Source organism: Myxocyprinus asiaticus, chromosome 3, assembly GCF_019703515.2.
Source record: "Myxocyprinus asiaticus isolate MX2 ecotype Aquarium Trade chromosome 3, UBuf_Myxa_2, whole genome shotgun sequence".
Classification (NCBI taxonomy): domain Eukaryota; kingdom Metazoa; phylum Chordata; class Actinopteri; order Cypriniformes; family Catostomidae; genus Myxocyprinus; species Myxocyprinus asiaticus.
The window spans coordinates 22,799,009-22,817,209 of NC_059346.1; the positions used below are offsets into that span (position 1 = coordinate 22,799,009).

Below are 18,201 nucleotides of genomic sequence, written 5' to 3' on the forward strand. Positions count from 1 at the left end.
GCTGCCAGTAACCAACCATGTTATGTGATTCACCTGAACAGCTGTTAGCACTGCAATGCAAGGTTTGCAATTCCTCTGTGTACCGGGGAAAAACTATTGTTAATTGTCTTTATACATCTTCAGTGTAAAATACATCCTTCTTCAAACTACTTGCAGCACAAAATGCCCATTTGCAGTTATATAAGGCAGTGTTATCTATGAAACTATATTTTGTTCTCTCTTGTAAAACTGTATTAATGCTGAATCATAATGATGTGAACCTTGTTAAAGTGTTTTGGACAATGCAGGTCCTTCTAATACAATTTTAAGATTTTTCATTGAAACTTTTAACTTATAGAGCTGTCTCCCACTAAAACAGAATGTCCCATTAACAGAATGCCTGTTATAAATAGTCATTCTAACATGTAAAATGAGAGTTCTGAAAGTCATGCCAAATGTAAAGAAGGTCATGTGGTTTAAAACCATTCACTATAATGCGTTTGGCAAAACTGCACCTTTCATACCTAAGTTTACGGATCTCAAAACGATTCACGAGTCCCAAAAATCTTGATGAGTAAACTGGACTTACACCTAGGAAGTGCAGGCACAACCCCACATAGACATCTTCAAGTGGAATTGGCCGCACAAACCTAGAGGCCAATGATATTTTTCTGGCCAAGTCAGAAGAAAAGACATATGCAGCTCCAGACAAGTATGGGGGATATAAGGTGTCTGGGTAAAGATCCTCTGAGAGATACCACTTGTTGAGGCTGTTCCTGTGAGGATGACCATTTTTGATGACTGATCCTGTGATGTAGTCTTGCCTTGAGGACTTACCCTGAGCATGTAGGTAGTCCACAAGGTAAGGCACGTTGAGAAAAATATCTGCATCAATCTTCATGGCGTACCAGGCACACTGGCAGTAAGTGGCTATCCAGTGCATGATCATCATTGTCTTGATTGTGAGATTTTGATAGGTGTCGACAAAATCCATTTGAATGATGTCCCCATATTCCTTGCTCTCTCTCTCAAGATGTTCCTGAAGCGCTGGGTTGCTTTGTGTGGGCTGACCAATAACAAATAATCGCAAAATATTCACATGTGGAATCAAGTTCTCTTGACCCCATGTCCTTCTTATAGCAGTCCTCGCCTCGGTGTCTTCGAGAGTCACTGGGATCATAAGAATCAGGAAAGGAGGGATTTTCCTCTCACAGAGTTCTGGCTGGTTTAGAATGTATCTGTAAGTTGACGGTGAGATCACATCGTATAGCTGTTTATGTGTCGGAGTCGGCCTGTTCGTAAGAAGAGACGGCGAAAGCACAGTGCTGTTCAAAGCCAGGATACATGCAACTGTAATTAATCCACAACAAGCAACAGAAAGGTACGTTCGCGATCGATTTAGCATATTTAAGTTAAACGGATGGAACCTATCCAACTATTACTCCACCAGCAAAAACAGACAGTTAATTGAATGTCATTTAGCCTATACCAAGAGGCAAAGTCAGTCCCTGAGTAAACTAAATCATGTCAAGTGCCCAACCCTTCTTCATAGGGACTGTTTGCTTGTAAACCAGCTGCTCCACTGTAAATTTCAACGTAAAAGTCTTTTTCTAACTTTTGGTTACAATTCAAGTGTTTGAACAAGAGAACAAGAGCGACACCAGAAGATTTAAATAGGTTCAACATTTGTAGTGTCATATGGCAGAACACAAGAAAGTGTTATTAGTAAAACATCACTGCAGTGATTTGGTCGAAAATCGTCAAAGCTGTGATTATTAGTATAATCAAACTTAAAGAAGTGTCTGTAATCCCTTCCGCCAAAAAAGTAGTCGTAAGTATTTTCCCATTCATTTTTTTCCATAGACGTTTCATAAAATCCTTCATAAAAGAGTTCTAAAGCATGAACCAAACCAGTCAGCTCCAAGTACAAGACTGTGTACTTTTCGTCTTTCACAAGGGCACGAACTACAATACAATGAAGCATTGCAAATGATGTAATCGAATAAAAAACAATGGAAATATATATAAAACTATTGATTTTAGGTTATTGATTATAAGTATAGAAACAATATATTTTAAGTTTACTGCAAAATATTCTGATTCATACAAATATAAATGTAGTTGGAGAGTGTAGGGAGACCAACTCGATTGCATCATGGAAGTCTGTGCTTGCTGCTGGACATGTTTGGCAGACTTTGTTGTCCATGATACTCTGATTGGTGGATCTTTCTCTGCTGGACTAAGGGTAGTGTAGTTCCCTATCGATTCAGTTCACTCGACATGCGGTAAACCAGTGGCGAATTCTCAGGGCCAGCAAAGCCTTCTCTGCTGGCCAAATAAATAAATATTTTTCATCCTTTAATTCTCAATCACCTTTTTGCCTATATATATTTTAATCGCTTTCCACTCTTAATTAATCTACAAACAAATAGAGAAAAATGAAAAGTTTATCCAGTCAGAATTTACTCCTTGAAGCTTACAAGCAAAGTGTGAAAACTGTTTCACAAATTGCATGCCCGAAGCCGAAGTAGCCATGCAAATGAATGGGCAACTAAAGTCAGATTGTCAGATTCATCAGCCAATCAGACTGATTTATTTGTTCTTGGTGGGTGTGATCTTTAGGATATGTCCCAGTCTAGGCCTTCTAGCTGGCTTTGAGTGACGCAATCACACTTTAAGTGATGTATGTAATTTGAAAGCGAAGAGCGCGAGACGAGTCGGCTGTCATCACTGCCGCTATCGCCATTGAGAAAGAGATCCTTATGGATTTACAAACCTGAGATGTTCTGCATGACCGTGTGATTGCTTAATTTATTAAACAGGAAAGGAGGACTGATTTTCACTTCAAGCAAATTGGTAAGTGCTTTTTGCATTGTTATAGCAACATCAGGAGTTTTCTAAGTGTAAATTAGGCTGCTGGAGCATTCAGTGTTGGATCAAGTTTTGAAAAGTAGTGCTGTGTTCCATTCAACTCAGAAAGTTGGATTTTACAACTTCCTACTAGGAAAAGTGCAATGGAATGCATCTTGAAGTCAGAATTACAGCTTGTAGGCTCGTGCAGAAATTCTCAACTCCGATTTCACCGTGATGCAGGTGCATGATATCACACAAACATGTCGACACTCAGGGAGAAATTGATAAATATTCACTTTATTAAGTAATATCGATAAATTACTTCGTTTCCGCATTACATGATATTAAAGCTTGTTTAACAAATGCCTGCAGAAACAGGTGTATAAAACATTATAATCTCTTTTGATAATCGTACACCTGCAGCACAAATGCTTACGCTGCAGCATTGTTTATCAGTTGGGTTGCTAGGAGACATCTCTAATGAGAGTCAAACCCCTGCTAAGCTAACGGAAGCGGGAATGGAATGCATTTACGGTTGGAGATATCAAGTATGAATATCTCACATCCAGCTTGAATGGAACGCAGCATAACCGTGTACCCTGACGAAATGAAATTTATTGCAAGCAACATTTAAATCGCAAATATTATTAGATTAGTATTATAGACCTCCTTGTTAGATTCATATGAAAAATTATGATTTTTGAATTACTGTTCGGGAGACGTTCATTTCACAAACAGTCATGCTGCAGTTAAAATTAGGCTTGCATGAGCATTAAGTGTCATTTCAAGTTCTGGCTTTCGTGCATGGACGTCTTTTTAAAATGTCAATTGGTATTACTAGTTAGCTGTGACATAATGTATGATGCCCAAAGGCATAGGGTGTCTCATTCATTGTGAAACTGTGTTTTCTTAATGGCATTAATCACACCGAAGGCCTGGACTTAAAATGCATGGCCCGCCACTGCGGTAAACGCATTTGGGGAATTCCTTCGCTGACTACCTAGTTAAAGCCCTTGTATAATAACACCAATCTTATGACTGGCATTGGTATTTGAGCCCTGGCCCTTTAGGCACGCAGTTGGCCTATATAAGTGGGTGCACGAACACCATTTCTTCAGAATTTTCTTCCTTCCAAGACCGGCATAGTCTCGTCTTGACTACGACAATAATCTCATCTCGAACAGCCCTCTCTTCGCCGTTGATGGACACCCTCCAGTGGACAGGACTTCCCCGCAGACGCAGACAGAATGACTCATCGCCTGTACTACTCAGTGCACGCAGTGAGAAGACTCACCCCTCCTCTGCAGTGTTCCGGCGAAGATTCTCTCCGCCTCACCATTTATGATGCTTCTCGGTGAACGGATTCTTCGCTTCAGATGCCCGCCATTGAACAGCGAGACACCCCCACTTCCCGCAGCATTCTGGCAGGATATATTGTATCCTTTTCTTATATACGTTTTACTATGTTGATGTATCACATAAAAGAGCCGCTTGCGTGCAACGTGTCTTTTTCAAGATATCGTTCCGCAAGTGTTCCACATGCGAGTGGCACATCCCGCCGTCAGATGATCATGAGAGCTGCATTCGCTGCAGGGAGGCACGGTGGGGCCGTGAAGTTTAGTTGGATGAATTCAAGGAAGATCCCGTGCCAGCACAAGCCCTGCGATCCCCTCAATCTCCCAGGTACAGTATACGCATGATGAGCTCCGGCCCTCTATCAGAGCGCACGGTACCCAAATATGAGCGAATATGAGTGAGTGGTCCACGGAGGATGCCACTGTCCCTTCCCCTAGTGAGGGTGGTGGTGGCGGTGTAGTGGACTAAAGCACTGAACTGGTAAGCAGAAGTTTGTTGGTTCAATCCCCACAGCCACCACCATTGTGTCCTTGAGCAAGGCACTTAACTCCAGGTTGCTCCAGGGGGATTGTCCCTGTAATAAGGGCACTGTAAGTCGCTTTGGATAAAAGCATGGCGCCGAGTATGGCTGCTGCGTTGCGAGCTCCGACACAACATAGTAGTGTTTTGTTTGTTTTGTTCACAATTCTTATGTTTTTTGTCATGGATGTTGTCTGCCTTATTGTCTACGACAGACAAACACTTTTGGACATTGGTTCAGCAATTTCACACCGTAAACCGGACTTCAAATTTCTCAATGCCGACCCGCTGTTTACAAACACGCAAGCGGAGCCCTTTGTCTGGGCAGTCCGGATGCGGAAACGCAAAAGGAAAAGGGGAAACAGAGCCGGCGTTCTCATCAGAGTAAGACGCCGTGCAAATCGACCCCCGCTACCCACTATTCTACTGGCAAATGTTCAGTCTCTGGATAACAAGCTCTGCGAGCTGAAAGCGCGGATCTCTTTCCAACGAGAGACGAGGGACTGCTGCATTATCTGCCTTACGGAAACTTGGATGTCTGCGGAGATTCCAGACTCAGCCATTGAACCCGCGGGGTTCTCTGTGCACCGAGCGGACAGAGAGAAAGACCTCTCAGGTAAAAGCAGAGGTGGTGGTGTATGTTTTATGATCAACAAATCCTGGTGTGATCAGAGGAACGTACATTCTATCAAGTCTTTCTGCTCTCCTGATCTGGAATTTCTCATGCTTCTGTGTCGACCATTCTGACTACAGAGGGAATTCACAGCGGTCATTATCACTGCTGTGTACATCCCGCCACAAGCTGACACAGACCGGACACTCAAGGAACTGTATGGGATTATAAGTGAGCAGGAAACCGCGCACCCTGAGGCCGCGTTCATTGTGACCGGGGACTTTAATAAAGCCAGTTTCAAATCAGTCACACCAAAATACCACCAACACATCAGTTTCAACACACGAGGGGACCGGGTTTTGGACCATTGCTACTCTCCCTTCCGGGATGGCTACAAATCCCTCCCCCGCCCACCATTTGGCAAATCGGACCACTCTTCCATTCTGCTTCTGCCTGCTTACAGGCAGAAACTGAAACAGGAAGCACCCACCCTCAGAACGATCCAGTGACCAATCAGACTCTATGCTACAGGACTGTTTTGATCACACGGACTGGGAGATGTTCCGGTCCACCTCTGATGACGACATTGAACTTTAGCTGATAGCATAATGTGTTTCATCAAAAAGTGCATGGAGGACGTGGTTCCGACAAGAACAATACGGATCTATCTGAACCAGAAACCATGGATAAATAGCGATGTTTGCGCGGCACTTAATGTGCGGACCTCTGCTTTTAATTCCAGGAATGCTGAGGAGCATAAACAAGCCAGTTATGCCCTCCGAACAGCAAAACGCCAGTACAGGAGCAAGATTGAAGGACAGTTTAACACCACCAACTCTAGAAGCATGTGGCAGGAAATTAACATCATCACGGACTTTAAAGGGAATAAAAACTCCGCCATGATCATCTCTCCCAGATGAGCTAAATACTTTTTATGCTCGTTTTGAGGGAAATAACACCGCCCTCACGGAGAGAGCTCTCGCGGCCGAAGCTACAGAGGTTAGTTCACTCTCCGTCTCTGTAGCGGATGTAACCCGATCCTTCCAACGGGTGAATATCCGCAAAGCCGCGGGCCCAGACGGCATTCCGGGCCGCGTCATCAGAGCGTGCGCGAACCAGCTGGCTGGTGTTTTTACAGACATTTTCAACCTTTCCCTCTCTTTGTCTGTAGTCCCCACATGCTTCAAAACATCCACCATTGTGCCTGTTCCAAAGCAGTCAAAAATAACTTGCTTAAATGACTGGCGTCCTGTTGCTCTGACCCACATCATCAGCAAATGCTTTGAGAGACTAATCAGAGATTACATCTGCTCTGTGCTGCCTCTCTCTCTTGACCCATTGCAGTTTGCTTACCGCAACAACCGCTCCACTGATGATGCCATTGCATCTACAATACACACTGCTCTCTCCCACCTGGAAAAAAGAACACTTATGTGAGAATGCTGTTTGTAGACTACAGCTCAGCATTCAACACCATAGTGCCCTCCAAGCTAGATGAGAAACTCCGGGCTCTGGGCTTAAACAGCTCGCTGTGCAGCTGGATCCTGGACTTCCTGTCAAGAAGACGCCAGGTGGTTAGAATAGGCAGCAACATCTCCTCATCACTGACCCTCAACACTGGAGCCCCACAGGGCTGTGTTCTCAGCCCACTCTTGTATTCCTTGTACACACATGACTGTGTGGCAACACATAGCTCCAATGCCATCATTAAGTTTGCTGATGACACGACGGTGGTAGGTCTGATCACTGACAATGATGAAACAGCCTACAGAGAGGAGGTGCACACTCTGACACACTGGTGTCAGGAGGACAACCTCTCCCTCAACGTCAGTAAGACAAAGGAGCTTGTGGTGGACTTCAGAAGAAAAGACAGAGAACACAGTCCCATCACCATCAATGGAGCACCAGTGGAGAGAGTCAGCAGCTTCAAGTTCCTGGGTGTCCACATCACTGAGGAACTCACATGATCCATCCACACTGAAGTTGTTGTGAAGAAGGCTCATCAGCGCCTCTTCTTCCTGAGACGGCTGAGGAAGTTTGGAATGAACTGCCACATCCTCACACGGTTCTACACCTGCACTATAGAGAGCATCCTGACTGGCTGCATCTCTGCCTGGTACGGCAATAGCACCGCCCACAACCGCAAAGCCCTGCAAAAGGTGGTGCGAACTGCCAGACACATCATTGGAGGTGAGCTTCCCTCCCTCCAGGACATCTATACCAGGCGGTGTGTGAAAAAATTTCGGAGGATCATCAGAGACTCCAGCCACCCGAGCCATGGGCTGTTCTCACTGCTACCATCAGGCAGGCGGTATCGCAGCATCAGGACCCGCACCAGCCAACTTCATGACAGCTTCTTCCCCCAAGCAATCAGACTTTTGAACTCTTGATTTCTCACGATCAATATACATCAACACTGCACTTTATTAATCTTATTATCTCACACTGGACTGTCATAAATTATATTCTCTCTTAACAACACACTGGCAACTGACTATCAACTGACAGCCTGAATGTCAATACAGTACAATACAGGCGGTATCGCAGCATCAGGACCCGCACCAGCCGACTCCATGACAGCTTCTTCCCCCAAGCAATCAGACTTTTGAACTCTTGATCTCCCACGATCAAAATTCATCAACACTGCACTTTATTACTCTTACTCTTATATCTCACACCGGACTGTCATAAATTATATTATTATTATATTAGATTTTCTCTTAACAACTTACTATCAACTGACAGCCTGAATGTCAATACAGTACAATACAACCTACTGTACATTCTGTTTATACTACTATATATACTTTTTTATATATTTTTTATTTTTATTGAATAATGTGTATCTATATTGTGCGTATTGTATACTGTACAGTGTATGTTATTATTTGTATATTGTTGTGTGTAATTATGTGTATATCAGACGTTTAAATTGTGCTGTGTTAATTTGATGTTATTGTAAATTGGTATATGTCTCATCACTGTCACGACTGCTATGTTAAACGGAACTGCACCCAAGAATTTCACACACCATTGCACTTGTGTGGCAATAAAGTGATTTGATTGATTTGATGCACATGCCACTGATAAGAGCTGATTCACGTCCCCTCGCTGGTGGTTGAGGAGCTCGGTTTAGAGTGGTCCCCTCCTGTCGAGCTGGAAATATCTTGCCTCATCAAGTGCTGGCCTTAGAGTCAGAAGACCATGGTTCAAAACCAGCTGTTGACTCAAGCTGATACGTGCCATGAGAGAGTCATGGATATGATACGAAATTTCGTGGTTGCCTCAAGATCGCACTGCAGGTCAAAAAGTAATCGGTGACTCGGTCTGTTGACTCACCGCTCTATTTCATATCTGTGCCTGGCAGAGAACTTCACCCCCGCTGCTTCGTCAAAGACAGCCGAGCCATCGAATAATTTCTATGTTGTGTTCAAGTAGAGAATGTTCTCACAAGCAACAGAAATGCGCTCGCTGTGAGACACCACATTCATACGCTGCTCATCCTCGCCAGATATGTTGGGATGATAGACAAGTGTGTTCCTTTGTGTTGTGTTCACATAAACAATGTTATCACACAATAGAGAAAAAGCTGGTTGCGTCTGCGTGCCGCACATGCTCGAAACGCACGCACATTTACATGCTGTTCTCCTCGCCGGAGTTCACTGGGAGACTGCATGCATGTTGTTTCTTTGTGATGATTTTCTCACGCAGTGGATAAAGCACTGATTTTGTCTGCTCGTGCTGCACATGCTCGACACGCACGCATTTACATGCTATTCACTTCCCCTCCTCACCGGATTTCGCTGGGAGATTACACGTGTGTTGTTTCTGTGTGGTGATTTTCTCACACAATAGAGAAAGCGCTGGATGTGTCTGCTTGCGCTGCACATGCTCAACATGCACACATTAACATGCTGTTCACTTACCCTCCTCGGCAGAGTTTGCTGGGAGATTACATGTGTGTTGTTTCTGTGTAGTGATTTTTTCACACTATAGAGAAAGCGCTGGTTTTGTCTGCTCGCGGTGCACATGCTCGACACACACACACATTTACACGCTGTTCACTTCCCCTCTTCACTGGAGTTCACTGGGAGATTGCATGTGTTTTATTTCTGTGTGATGATTTTCACATAAACAATCTTCTCACACAATAGAGAAAGTGATTGTTGCATCTGCTCGTGCTGCACCGGCTCGAGATGCATGCACATTTACACACCGTTCACTTCCCCTCCTCACCAGAGTTTGCTGGGAGATTACATGTGTTGTTTATGTGTGATGATTTTTACATAAACAATCTTCTCACACAATAGAGGAAGTACTTGTTGCGTCTGCTCGTGCTGCTCATGTTCGACACACATGCACATTTACATGCTGTTCGCTTCCCCTCCCCGCTGGTGTTCGCCGGGAGTCTGTTTCTGTGTATTGTGTTCACATAAACTGTGTTTTCATAAAAATCAGAAATGTGCTAGTCACAAATAATGAGATGCACACTTTCATACACTGCTCATTCCCCGCCGTAGGTCACTGGGATGATACACAAATGTGTTTCTGTGTGTTGTGTTCACACAACCAATGTTCTCACACAAAAGAGAAAGTGCTTGTTGCGAGAGACGCACACACACATTCACACGCTGCTCATTCCCAGCCAGAGTTCGCGGGGATGATACACAAATATGTTTCTGTGTGTGGTGTTCATGTAAGAATGTTCTCACATAAAAGAGAAAGCATTCGCTGTATGAGACGCACACACATCACATGCTGTTCACTCCCCGCCAGAGTTTGCCGGGATGTTACACTAAATATTTCCGTGTGATGTGTTAAATAAAGAATGATTCTTACAAAAAAGAGAAAAGCACTCGTAATGCCTTCACGAGACCCTCAAACATTCTCATTTCTCTCCCCTTCCCTGCTGGAGTTCGTTGGGACTGGGATATTACACAGACTGTTGCTTCTGTGTGTTGTGTTTTAATAAAAGATGTTCTCATAAGAGAAAAGCGCTTGTTGCACTGCACGAGGCGCACACACTTGAAGAAGGCTGTCATGCTTCTTTTACACACACACTCTGTGCACAACCGCTTCCCGGTGGCGAGTGGTGATCTGTCACCTCTAGCGAGTGAGCCAACGCACCCATTATCTCGTTAAACGGCGTTCGGTCATCTACTTGGGCGCATAGATGATGCTGAGTATGGCTGCTGTGTTGCGAGCTCTGACACAACATTGCTGTTTTTGGTTTGTTTTGTTTACAATTCTTATGTTTTTTTGTCTTGGATATTGTCTGCCTTATTGTCTACGACAGACAAACACTTTAGGACATTGGTTCTGAAATTGCGCACCGTAAACCGGACTTCAAATTCCTCAATGCCGACCCGCTGTTTACAAACACGGCAGAGGAGCCCTTTGTCTGGGCGGCCCGGCCGCGGAAACGCAGAAGGAAAAGGGGAAGGAGAGCCGGCGTTCTCATCAGAGTAAGATGTCGCTCAAATCGACCCCCGCTACCCAGTATTCTACTAGCAAATGTTCAGTCTCTGGACAACAAGCTCTGCGAGCTGAGAACTCAGATCTCTTTCCAACGAGAGATGAGAGACTGTTGCATTATCTGCTGTTATGCACTCCGCAAAATTATCAGAGCAGCCAAATGCCAGTACAGGGACAAGATTGAAGGACAGTTTAACACCACCAACTCTAGAAGCATGTGGCAGGGAATTAATATCATCACGGACTTTAAAGGGAATAAAAACTCTGCTGTGAATACCACTGTCTCTCTCCCGGATGAGCTAAATACTTTTTGTGCTCGTTTCGAGGGAAACAACACCGCCCTCGCGGAGAGAGCTCTCACGGCTGAAGCTACAGAGGTTAGTTCACTCTCCATCTCTGTAGTGGATGTAACCCGATCCTTCTGACGGGTGAATATCCGTAAAGCCGCGGGTCCAGACGGCATTCCGGGCCGCGTCATCAGAGCGTGCGCAAACCAACTGGCTGGTGTTTTTACGGACATTTTCAACCTTTCCCTCTCCTTGTCTGTGGTCCCCACATGCTTCAAAACGTCCACCATTGTGCCTGTACCAAAGCAATCCAAAATCACTTGCTTAAATGACTGGCGTCCTGTTGCTCTGACCCCCATCATCAGTAAATGCTTTGAGAGGCTAATCAGAGATTACATCTGCTCTGTGCTGCCTCCCTCACTGGACCCATTGCAGTTTGCTTACCGCAACAACCGCTCCACTGATGATGCCATTGCATCTACACTACACACTGCTCTCTTCCACCTGGAAAAAAGGAACACTTATGTGAGAATGCTGTTTGTAGACTACAGCTCAGCATTCAACACCATAGTGCCCTTCAAGCTTGATGTGAAGCTCTGGGCTTAAACAGCTCGCTGTGCAGCTGGATCCTGGACTTCCTGTCAAGCAGATGCCAGGTGGTTAGGATGGGCAGCAACATCTCCTCATCACTGACCCTCAACACTGGAGCTCCCCAGGGCTGTATTCCCTGTACACACATGACTGTGTGGCAACACATAGCTCCAATGCCATCATTAAGTTTGCTGATGATACAATGGTGGTAGGTCTGATCACTTAAAATGATGAAACAGCCTACAGAGAGGAGGTGCACACTCTGACACGCTGGTGTCAGGAGCACAATCTCTCCCTCAACGTCAGCAAGACAAAGGAGCTTGTGGTGGACTTCAGGAGAAGAGACAGAGAACACAGTCCCATCACCATCAATGGAGCACCAGTGGAGAGAGTCAGCAGCTTCAAGTTCATTGGTGTTCACATCACTAAGGAACTCACATGGTCCATCCACACTGAGGCCGTGAAGAAGGATCATCAGCGCCTCTTCTTCCTGAGACGCCTGAGGAAGTTTGGAATGAACCGCCACATCCTCACACGGTTCTACACCTGCACTGTAGAGAGCATCCTGACTGGCTGCATCTCTGCCTGGTACGGCAATAGCACCGCCCACAACCGCAAAGCCCTGCAAAAGGTGGTGCGAACTGCCAGACACATCATTGGAGGTGAGCTTCCCTCCCTCCAGGACATCTATACCAGGCTCCAGCCACCTGAGCCATGGGCTGTTCTCACTGCTACCATCAGGCAGGCGGTATCGCAGCATCAGGACCCGCACCAGCCAAATTCATGACAGCTTCTTCCCCCAAGCAATCAGACTTTTGAACTCTTGATTTCTCATGATCAATATACATCAGCACTGCACTTTATTAATCTTATTATCTCACACTGGACTGTCATAAATTATATTCTCTCTTAACAACACACTGGCAACTGACTATCAACTGACAGCCTGAATGTCAATACAGTACAATACAACCTACTGTATATTTTATATATACTATATATACAATTTTTATTCTATAATGTGTATTCTATATTGTGTGTATTATATACTGTACATTGTATATTATTATTTGTATATTGTGTTGTAATTATGTGTATATTAGATATGTAAATTGTGTAAATCTGATGTTTATTGTAAATTGGTATATGTCTCATCACTGTCATGACTGCTATGTTGCTCGGAACTGCACCCAAGACTTTCACCCACTATTGCAGTTGTGTATATGGTTGTGTGACAATAAAAGTGATTTGATTTGATTTGATATGGTCCTGGCTTGGGATGTGCCTGTGTTGCATGCAGGAACTCACAATCTCCTCGCAGAGAACACAATAGAGATTGTTCTGAACTGCGGCACATACAATGGTTCTACAGCCAATGTCTTCCATTCCGGAGTGAGACGGTGGGCTTCAGCCCATTTTAGATCCAAGACACTTCAACTGCGCACTTGCAAAGCGCCCATTCAGAACAGTATCTCAGAAACAGATCTTACCGCGCATCTGCCCTTGGGCTGATTTGCGTCAATAGATCTAAAGGACGCACGCGTACTTTCATGTACGAGTTGCACCTCGTCTCAGACTGTTTTGAAGGAACAGCTTATTAATTCAGAGTCCTTTGCTTACCTCTCCACACTCTCGAAGTGTATCTATGCAGCGCTCGCGGCGTTGAAGCTGAGCGGCGTGGGCATTTTGAACTAACACTACGATGGGCTATTATTAGCCTGATCAGAGGCTCCATTGTGCAAGCATGGGAATTTACTACTCTGAGGCCCAGGTTGTATAATTGGCAATGTCAAACTGGGCAAAAAGCATCCGCTATCACACTGTTAGGTCTTTTACATGAAACCTCTCCAACGCTGGCCATACGCCTGGCGCCAGGGGTGCATGCACATTGGCATAACTTGCCGCTGTCTGGCTGCTCTTGCACCTTGGACAGCTCCAACCTTCTAACAGAATCATGTTGGGTCTGGCAAAGGGTGGTAATCAAGGATGTGTTCAGCACAGGCTGAGGCGCACAGTGCGGCGGGCGCCCAGCCTTTGGCACCTAGCACTTCAGTCGTCTGGAAATACTAGCTGTCTCTTAGCCTTGAAGGCTTTGCATTCCGAGTTAGCGAATCACCACGTTCTGATTCGATCGGACAAAATTACAGTTGTAGCTTACATAAATGCCTTGCCCCGCTGGGGTGAATGTCTTCTGCAAACTACAGCGCTGTCCGCGAGACGCCTCTGTGTGCTAAGTGCCATGTGTTTACAAATTGGTGCTCTTCACGTAGTGAAGACTCAGTGAACTGCTCCATAGCTGAGATCCTTGCATTCCTCCAAGAGGAACCATTCGAACCATTGGAATTTCTTGAGTTGTATGTGCTTTCTCTAAGACCACACTCCTATTAGCTCTTGCCTCAGTTAAATGGGTGGGTGATATGCAGGCACATTGGCTGACACTTCATGTCTAGAACTTGGATCAGGGCTTTCAAAAGCCACCAACAAGCCCAAAAAAGTCTATATGGCTAAGTTGCTTTCCACGCCCTTTAGGGCCTAGGTAGTCCACCTACAAGCCTTCGCTTCTCACTGTCTAATTCGGATGAGGACCACTTAACACATTTATTATGCGGGAATTAAACACATATGTGGAGCGCACCCGCCAGTTTAGACTGTCAGATCAGCTCTTCGTTTGTCTCCAAGCAAAGGCTCTCTCACTGGATCGTTGATGTGATCGCCTTCGCTTATGAATCACAGGACGTGAAATGCCCTATTCGCTCGAAAGTGCATTCAACCAGAGGCATAGTGTCTTCATGGGCATGGACAAATGGTGTATCCCTACAGGATATATGCCTTGCAACAGGTTGGCTTTTGCAGAACACATTCGCAAGGTTTTATAACATAGGTGTGGCATCCATCGCTTCGCGAGTCCTCTCTGTCTAGAGAGCTTGCTATTTCAACACCAACGGGTGAGCCTGAGCTCCTTATTACGGGCGGGCTACCTGTTATAATTTTAATACAGCCACCTGTGTAGGCTGCTATCCAATTTTCTCCCACTAGAAGTCACAAGAACTTCCAATAAGAATAAACCTCCTTCCCTACCTCTGGTTATGAAAAGGTTACATTTATACTGTCACCATGTGGGGTTATTCATTATTCTATAAACTTGAAATATGATTGTAATAAGTCACCGCCTGGCAGGCCCATGACCTCATAGACATATTCTTTTACAAGTGTTTATACCCTGGTGTTTCTCTCTGGGTATGACGTCATGTAGTGCGCCATGAAGGTACTCCACAATGTGAAGTGTTTACTGCAATGTCGAGTGAACTGAATCAATAGTGAACGTCTACGGTTACACATGTAACCTCGGTTCCATGAGATGAAGGGAACGAGACACTGCAAAACCTGGCCACACTACTACTTCATAGTTTCTAGGTACGAGCAATGCATTCTTGTCCTTCATTCAGAAAATTCTGAAGAAATGGTGTTCGTGCACCCGCTTATATAGGCCAATTGCTTGCCGAAATGGGCGGGGCTCAAACACCATTGCCAATCATAAGATTGCTGTTATTATACAAGGGCTTCAACTAGGTTGTCGGAGAAGGAATTCCCCAAAAGTGTTTACCGCAATGTCTCGTTCCCTTCATCTGAGGAAGCTGAGGTTACATGTGTAACCAGAGATGTTTTTCACCAGGAATTCCATTATTAAACACAATTTTTAAACACTGAAGTTGAAATAACGTGGACTGATGGCTTCAACAAAGGCATATACCATCAATGAACAACCTCAGAGTTCACCATAGGCCTGTCTTTAAAAGATTATAAGTTATCTTTGAAAAATCAATTCTTCTATGGAAAAAATTAATGGGACTTTTACTTCCAGAACCAGATTTTGCGCTCTATAATGGACCCGTTTGAATGCTTACAGCAAATCAAATTGCATGGTTGAACCTAAACCTTAAAATTTTTTATTAGTTTTTTTTTTTTTTATGGAGTGCACTGAGGGAATGTTACATTCAGGGTTATATGCCGAACAGTTGCATTGCTGCAAGTGAGTATTCTTGGATTAACAGAAAGTTTAAAGAATACATCATTTATTTTAAAAGAAATAGTAAATTATAACATTATAAATGCCTTTACTGTAATTTTTCAATTATTTTCAATCAATTTAATGCATCCTCAGTGAACAAGTCAGCCCCCCCACCCCAAAATAGAGTGCCCCCAAGTGAATCTCGACCATTTCCACCACTGGTTACATTAGGCCAATTTTTTTGTGTCTAACAAATACAACACACTCGCAAACGCGTTTTGTTAAACAAAATCTGTTTTTATTGTGAGAAGTTACAAAGAAACACCTGTTGTACACCCATTTAATAAACAAACAAACAAAAATATCCAAATACCAAAATGAGACATAATTTACAAAAGTGTTTTATAGGGTCAGTGGTTTAGTCGATTGCAAGTTCGGTGGGGGGCAACATGAAAACTTAATGTATTATTGTTTTTTGTAATAACAGAACTTTCATATAAGGCTATGTATGTGTACAATAATTCCAAATAACCTGGCCTTTTAAGTACTTTTATTTCTTGTCCTCAACATAACTTGATTGACATGACTCTTGAACATTATACAAACTCGTAACTGGCGAACACAAAATCACTTAATTAAATCATAGCTTGAATATAGGTCCTGCCTTAGCTTTTTTGTTTTCATTATATTTTTTTGAGCAACAAATCCAGATTCTTATGCCTTGTGACTCTGTGACAATATGGTTATACTGTAGAACTGATGAGGAGAATGGCATGAATTGTGGGAGAGAGATGGCAGAGAGCTTGGGTACTTGCGATATGTCACAGACAGAGATTTGTTTTTTTAATTATCTGAGCCTCTCCACTAGATATTTTTATGCAATACTTTTATATCTGCATATTAAACTTTAACTTATAATGTGCCGTCTTTTCAGTTAGGGTGAGAAGTTTAGAGAGTAAAGAATTCTTCAGGTTAGCTATAGCCTAGTGAAGAGACTCCAACACCAAGGATACCACACAAAAACATTCTACTTTCTCCGCAATCCGAGCTTGCTCCACTATAACTGCATGTGATGTACAGAGAGAAGATATCATAGTTGATTTTTTAAACTGGAAAGCACAAGCCAAACTCAAAATCTCCCCGCCATCATTATTTTATTATATGAATGTTACTGGAGTATCTGTCTTTGGCGTGTGCTTATGATGTACAGGCACAGTGTGTTATGCTTAACACTTCACTGAGTCTGTTGGTTTACTGTCAAACTGACTTGAACAGGAGTGATACACACACAACTGTATATGGTTTTTAGCTTTGAATGGGGGACAAAGAAATTGTTTGTTCCTGTTCTTGGCCATGAATAGGAGAATGTAGAGAGCAGGCTGGGCTCCTGGCAGTGGCTTTGGTAATGAAGGGGATGAGATAATGCAGGAGGAACAATGGGTGAATGGGCAGCAGGGGAAGGTTGGCTGGTTAAAGCTGGAGCACACTGGTTTACGATCGCTTTCTCCTTCCCTCAAAGTTTCTGAAGTTGGTGGGCCTGATCTTCATTTCTGCAAACTCGATGGAGTGCTCATGGCCCTTCCAATGGAACCAGTTTACACCCTGGAGATAAAATCATTCCAATAGCATTCCGATCATTTGACATATTTCATAATCGCATTATTATCTTAGTGGAATTACAAACAAAAATTTTCCAGTTCTGTATGTTTATACATTATGCATTAGACAGTTGAGAAAGCACATATGAAAATCTTACTTTGCTGTGACTGTTGTCTCCATATCGGCCCATAATATTCACTCGATGACAGTTTTTATACCAGAAAGCTCCCTTATAGGATAGAGCACAGTTGGTGACAGCTATATCATTATCATGATCATAGGTCGAGAATGGACGGCCATGGTGATAAGTCATTGAGTCACCTTTAAAAGAGCATAATCATCACAAAATAATCAGATTATAAAACAATTAGCAATGATCAATTTGAATGTCTACTGTTGATTTCAAACATAAACACAGAAATACTGTTTAATAAGTCTTTCTAGCAAGTCAGTCCACTGGCGGCCATCTTTTGAATCCTATCTACTTGAATGGGGAACAACATAATCTAAAAAATGGTCAGTCAAGGTTATGATCAAAGAACATATTTCATATCAGCAGTAAAATCTGACAACTCTGCTTTCATAAATCGTGCTTCTTCACCTCAGATTACGCAAAAAAAAAAAAAGCAATTTTCCCATCTTGTATAGCTAATGAGAATGTGCATTCTCAAGTTGATTTACAGGAGATGTCGCTCTTTTACCTGTAAGGCAAGACTTCCTTTCCATTGCATCCATTGACTGTTAGGTGTTCCAATTTCTCCCATTAATTTACAAAGAAATGGCCCATCTATGCTAAATAGTCTCCGATAATAAATATTATGGCTGTCAATTGATTAAAATTTTAAATCAAATTAATGACATGATATGCCAATTTACTAATTGTATTAATCGAATATATCAATATGTGCTGAAAAAAGCCC

The 18,201-nt window shown here is 43.4% G+C and overlaps 2 protein-coding genes across 2 annotated transcripts in view; both read right to left on the minus strand.

Moving 5' to 3' along the window:
* Positions 1 to 397: 397 nt before the first annotated feature.
* LOC127417950 (beta-1,3-galactosyltransferase 2-like) lies at positions 398 to 1,384 on the minus strand. The gene has a single exon (XM_051658240.1). It carries the CDS (start codon positions 1,382 to 1,384, stop codon positions 398 to 400), a length of 987 nt encoding a protein of 328 aa, XP_051514200.1.
* Positions 1,385 to 15,958: 14,574 nt separating this feature from the next.
* tncb (tenascin Cb) overlaps positions 15,959 to 18,201 on the minus strand; it is a 56,850-nt gene continuing 54,607 nt past the window's right edge. The window contains exons 22-23 of the mRNA XM_051669425.1: positions 17,439 to 17,602; positions 15,959 to 17,284 (exon numbers count right to left, since the gene is read on the minus strand). Of these exons, the coding sequence (XP_051525385.1) occupies positions 17,174 to 17,284; positions 17,439 to 17,602 (275 nt within the window). The 3' untranslated portion in view covers positions 15,959 to 17,173. The remainder of the gene's footprint in view (positions 17,285 to 17,438; positions 17,603 to 18,201) is intronic.

Coding starts and splice junctions, on each gene's coding strand:
- LOC127417950 (XM_051658240.1), bottom strand. CDS start 1,384: ATGCTAAATCGATCGCGAACGTACCTTTCTGTTGCTTGTTGTGGATTA.